The following is a 4660-nucleotide window of genomic DNA, read 5'->3' on the forward strand; positions in this document are numbered from 1 at the left end:
AAACACTTGGTCAGGAATGGGAAGGGGCTGTAACAACCCCGCTGGATGCAAATGAGTATCCTTCATCTGCTGACAAACTTGGCATGCAGCTACAGAGGACTTAACATCTCGTCGCATGTAGTTCCAAAAGAAATTGGAAGCTAAGCGGTGATAGGTTCGGGCTACCCCAACACGGCCGACAATGGCTGAAGAGTGAAATTCGAACATGAGCTTATGGCGGAGTGGTGAATCTGAAGGAACCACCAATCTTCCTTTGTAAAACAGAAGACCTTCTTTTCATTAATACTCGCAGAAGTCCACATCTTTTTGCTGTAAACGCTGCTGTATAATTAATAACTCAGGGTGGGACTGATTTAGAGCTTTAAATTCCTGTTCGATTGCAAAGGTGTTGACAGACAGAACCATTAAAGAAGCAGCAGGAGTACGAGAGAGGGCATCAGCTACAGTGTTTTGCTTGCCGGGCCGATACACGATGCGAAAATCATAGCCCACCAACTTTGTGAGCCATTTCTGTTGTTCAGGTGTTTGAATGGTCTGATTTGTGAGGTTCTTCGAGGACTGTTGATCCGCATAAATGGTAAATTTTCTCCCCAACAAATACTGTCGCCATTTACTCACAGCTTGAGTAATGGCAAACATTTCTCTGTGATAAGTCGAGGCATTTTGCATTCGCGCACTCAACTTCTGGCTCAAATAGGCTATAGGATGACCCTTTTGTGATAAGATAGCCCCAATGCCTTGCCCCAAAGCATCTGTCTCTACTTGGAATTCCTGGTTGAAATTCGGCAAAGTCAAAACAGGTGTCGCAGCCAACTTAGACTTTAATGCATTGAAAGCTTCTTGTGCTGCCTCACTCCATTTGAAAGAGTCTTTCCGCAATAGGTCTAAAAGTGGCCCGGCAATCGCGGCATAATGATGAATGAAACGCCGGTAATACCCGGCTAATCCCAAAAAACTACGGACATCTTTTACAGAGCGAGGGACAGGCCATTGCTGAATTGCAGCAATCTTGGCAGGATCAACAGACAACCCTTGAGCAGAAATAATGTGCCCCAAATAATCCACCGACTGCTGACCAAATAGACACTTAGATCTTTTGGCGACCAACTGATGCTTTCGAAGCAAGGACAGAACAAGTTCCAAATGCTCCAGATGTGCCTCCCAATCTGGACTATAGACCAATATATCATCGAAAAATACTAAGACAAAGCGCCGTAAATATGGTCTGAAAATGTCATTCATTAGCGCCTGGAATGTAGAGGGGGCGTTAGTAAGTCCAAAGGGCATGACGAGGAACTCGTAATGACCTTCATGAGTGCGAAATGCGGTCTTAGCCACATCTTCAGGCTTAACTCTTATCTGGTGATACCCAGAAAACAGGTCCAGCTTGGAAAAAAATTGTGCCCCAAATAATCATCAAACAATTCGTCTATGGTAGGGATTGGAAAGCGATCACGGATGGTCAGCGCATTCAATGCTCTATAGTCGACACAAAATCGCCATGTGCCGTCCTTCTTACGGACCAGCAACACTGGAGAAGAGAAAGGGCTTCTGCTTGCTCGAATCACACCTTCCTTAAGCATATCGGCAACTAGTTGTTCCATAATTTGCTTTTGAAAATAGGGGTACCTGTAGGGCTTCACATTAACAGGTTGCGCACCCGGAATGAGATGTATAGCATGATCTTGGGCACGTGAGGGTGGTAAGCCCACTGGTTTTTGAAAAACATCCTCAAAAGAGTCCAAAAGGGACGCTAACTCTGCAGTAGGTGCCACCACGGATGCTACCTCCCCACAAAGCATTTCCTGATGAAAGAATGAAGCAATAGCGTCGGTGGCGGCCATCCTTCGCAAGCTATGTAACTGTATCGGTTGAATATCAATAGAGGGTTCCCCTTGCCACTTCACTCGACACCCATTCCAGTTGAACTCAAATTCCCTGGTGGCGTAATTAGTTAGTACAGGACCTAATTTGGCGAGCCATGATACCCCTAATACCACATCAGACCCCTCGAATGGTAGGACATAAAAATCTTCTACCACCGTGCTCCCTTGAAGTAAAAGGGTGGTCTGCCTTGCCACTCCTTCACACCTAAGTCGATGGCCGCTACCCACCATAACAGTGACAGGGGAAATGGAGTCAATAGACAGTTGTAAGTACTTCGCGGCTCGCGGTTGGACGAAGTTGTGGGTACTTCCTCCATCCACTAAGACCTGAACAGAGGAGCCATTAATCTGCCCAGTGAATCGGAGTGTAGATGGGGAATGACCACCAGTTAAAGCGTGATACGAGATAGTATAATGCTCCTGTATCTCCAAACATTGCAACTCCTCTGGCAATACTTCATCGGAGAAGAAGGGTTCCGGCATGGATAAAACCACCTCCGGCTCATTAGTGAGGAGCAATAATTGAGGAGGCGATTTACATTTATGACCTGCGGTATACTTTTCCTCACAATAATAACAAAGACCCCGCTCTCGCCGGCTCTGAAGTTCAGCATGGGATAAGCGTTTAAGGGTTGCGCGGGTTTGCGGTGGTGAATTGGAAGGGCCGACGGAGGTGGAGGAAATATTATTTGGGACTGTATGAGGGTTGGGTAAAAGGGGCGGAGTTCTATTGGCAAATGCGGGGCGAGGTGGTCCTTTTTCAGCTAGGATACGTTGCTCGTGAATATGGGCTAAATGTACAACATCCTCATATGTAGTGGGCCGATGGGCTAAAATAGAACTCTTAATATCAGTACGCAGCCCAGAAACAAAAAGACATACCAAGAGCCGATCAGAGATGTCACTAGTCTCGTTTGCTATCTTCTCAAAGCGGCTTTGTAACTCAGGTACGGTGGTGATTTGCCGGAGCTTGGCCAACCGTCCTTCAGCAGATTCGAGCCCCTTAGGAAGGAAACGAATCCGTACCTTCTCTGCAAAATGCTCCCAACCCGCCAATTGCTTATTCCGGTACAACCATCTATACCATTCTAAGGCATCGCCGTCGAGGTAAAACGAGGCAATAGTGAGCTTCTCATCATCCGCAATTCCATAATGAGCAAAGTAGCGCTCCGCTTGAAATAACCAAGCCTCTGGATTCTCGCCGCAAAATCGACCAAACTCCACCGAAGTCGGCTTGTGACGAAGAGTGGTTGCCCCCTGTCCCCGGCCTGCCGGAGCTCTGTTTTCGACAACCTCCAGGAGAATCTCACGAATCTCAGCGAGTTCTTTAGAAAAGGAATCCTTCACTTCCTGAATCGAGTCGGCAATGAGAGCCTTGAGTTGCTGTTGGTCTTCCATCACAGACCTATGGAATGAAAGCACCAATGTAATGCCAACTATTACTCAATGAAATAGTAGCCAAACTATCTAATTGATATTAGTTAACTGGAGAACAATTACAAATTGGACAGTAACTTGCAACAGTCAATTGACTAAATTACAAATGAAAATGCAAAAGGAAAGTAGCTAAGATAGGTAGAGGAAGGAGACGAGGAAACAGAAGAAAAGAGATGAGAAAACCAGAAATCACTCATAACATTTTTGCCTGCCTCGCAATGCTGCACTACTGTTGCTTTTATCTTTCTAACAAACTCTGTCATTTTACTTACGTGCCCCTCCTCCTTTCCAAACGTAATCCCCAAGTTTAACCGGAGGAATTACTGTTCTAGAACTCCTACGTGGAAGATCCATGTGATGGTCACTAGTGGCATCCTCCCTGTCATCTTTGTCAGCTGCCAACGTGTTTGTATTCACAACAGGTGAGTAGAGGCGGATGTACGTCTAATGAAGCGGTGTCACGCGACCGCTTAGTCGAATTTTTTTTACTAAATATATGTTAAATATATGTATTAATATTGTAAAGAAATGGACAAGTAGGAAAATATGACACTACTTAACATAAATTATCTTGTGGCATATTGGTTATGTGCTTTATTTTACTCTAAGAAGTCACTTTTTTTAACTTAAAACTCAATAAAACCAATAGACTAATAATAATTTTTGTCTAAAAGTATGATAATTAAAGTTATTATTCCCGTTCATCTATAAATTTCGACACTGCTTACAAAAATTTCTGCGTACGCCCTTGGGGATGAGGAATTAGGGGCGAAGGTTAAGGGTAATGGTAGGGTACCCGAATTAGTACCCTTGGTATCGGTACAGGAAGTACCCTTAAGGTACCGTACCGATATTGGACCGGTACCGAACCGGTACCAATAGTTTGTTTTTCAAATTTAAAATATGGCCTTTTTGTACCGTTAGCCAACGATTTTTTTTTCAACGGCCAAAAACGACTATTTTTGGCTCCCTAGCTCCCCCAATATCCCCTTACCCCCTAGTTTTGTTTTTTATCCCTAAATTTTCAAATACACTTTGGCCCTATTTTAAAACTATAAATACCTCATTTTATTCTTTCAATTTTCATTCAAAAACTCTCATATCTCTCTAATTCTCTCTCTCTCTCTCTCTCTCTCTCTCTCTCTCTCTCTCTCTCTCTCTCTCTCTCTCTCTCTCTCTCTCTCTCTCTCTCTCTCTCTCTCTCTCTCTCTCTCTCTCTCTCTCTCTCTCTCTCTCTCTCTCTCTCTCTCTCTCTCTCTCTCTCTCTCTCTCTCTCTCTCTCTCTCTCTCTCTCTCTCTCTCTCTCTCTCTCTCTCTCTCTCTCTCTCTCTCTCTCT

General features: G+C 44.5%; 1 protein-coding gene across 1 annotated transcript; it reads right to left on the reverse strand.

Moving 5' to 3' along the window:
* Nucleotides 1-279: 279 nt before the first annotated feature.
* Nucleotides 280-3284, reverse strand: LOC109220626. Its single transcript, XM_019385086.1, has 2 exons — nt 1524-3284; nt 280-1359 (listed from the first exon to the last, which is right to left on the reverse strand). The coding sequence occupies exons 1-2, from the start codon at nt 3282-3284 to the stop codon at nt 280-282; spliced, it is 2841 nt and encodes a 946-aa protein (XP_019240631.1).
* Nucleotides 3285-4660: the final 1376 nt, after the last annotated feature.

Source organism: Nicotiana attenuata, unplaced genomic scaffold (genome assembly GCF_001879085.1).
Source record: "Nicotiana attenuata strain UT unplaced genomic scaffold, NIATTr2, whole genome shotgun sequence".
NCBI lineage: Eukaryota > Viridiplantae > Streptophyta > Magnoliopsida > Solanales > Solanaceae > Nicotiana > Nicotiana attenuata.

Excerpts from the sequence above, each read along its gene's own strand:
- LOC109220626 (XM_019385086.1), bottom strand. The coding sequence starts at position 3,284 with ATGGAAGACCAACAGCAACTCAAGGCTCTCATTGCCGACTCGATTCAG. Across the intron at positions 1,360-1,523 it reads TCTCTTCTCCAGTGTTGCTG|ATAAGAGTTAAGCCTGAAGA; the intron begins GTCCGTAAGAAG and ends GGGTATCACCAG.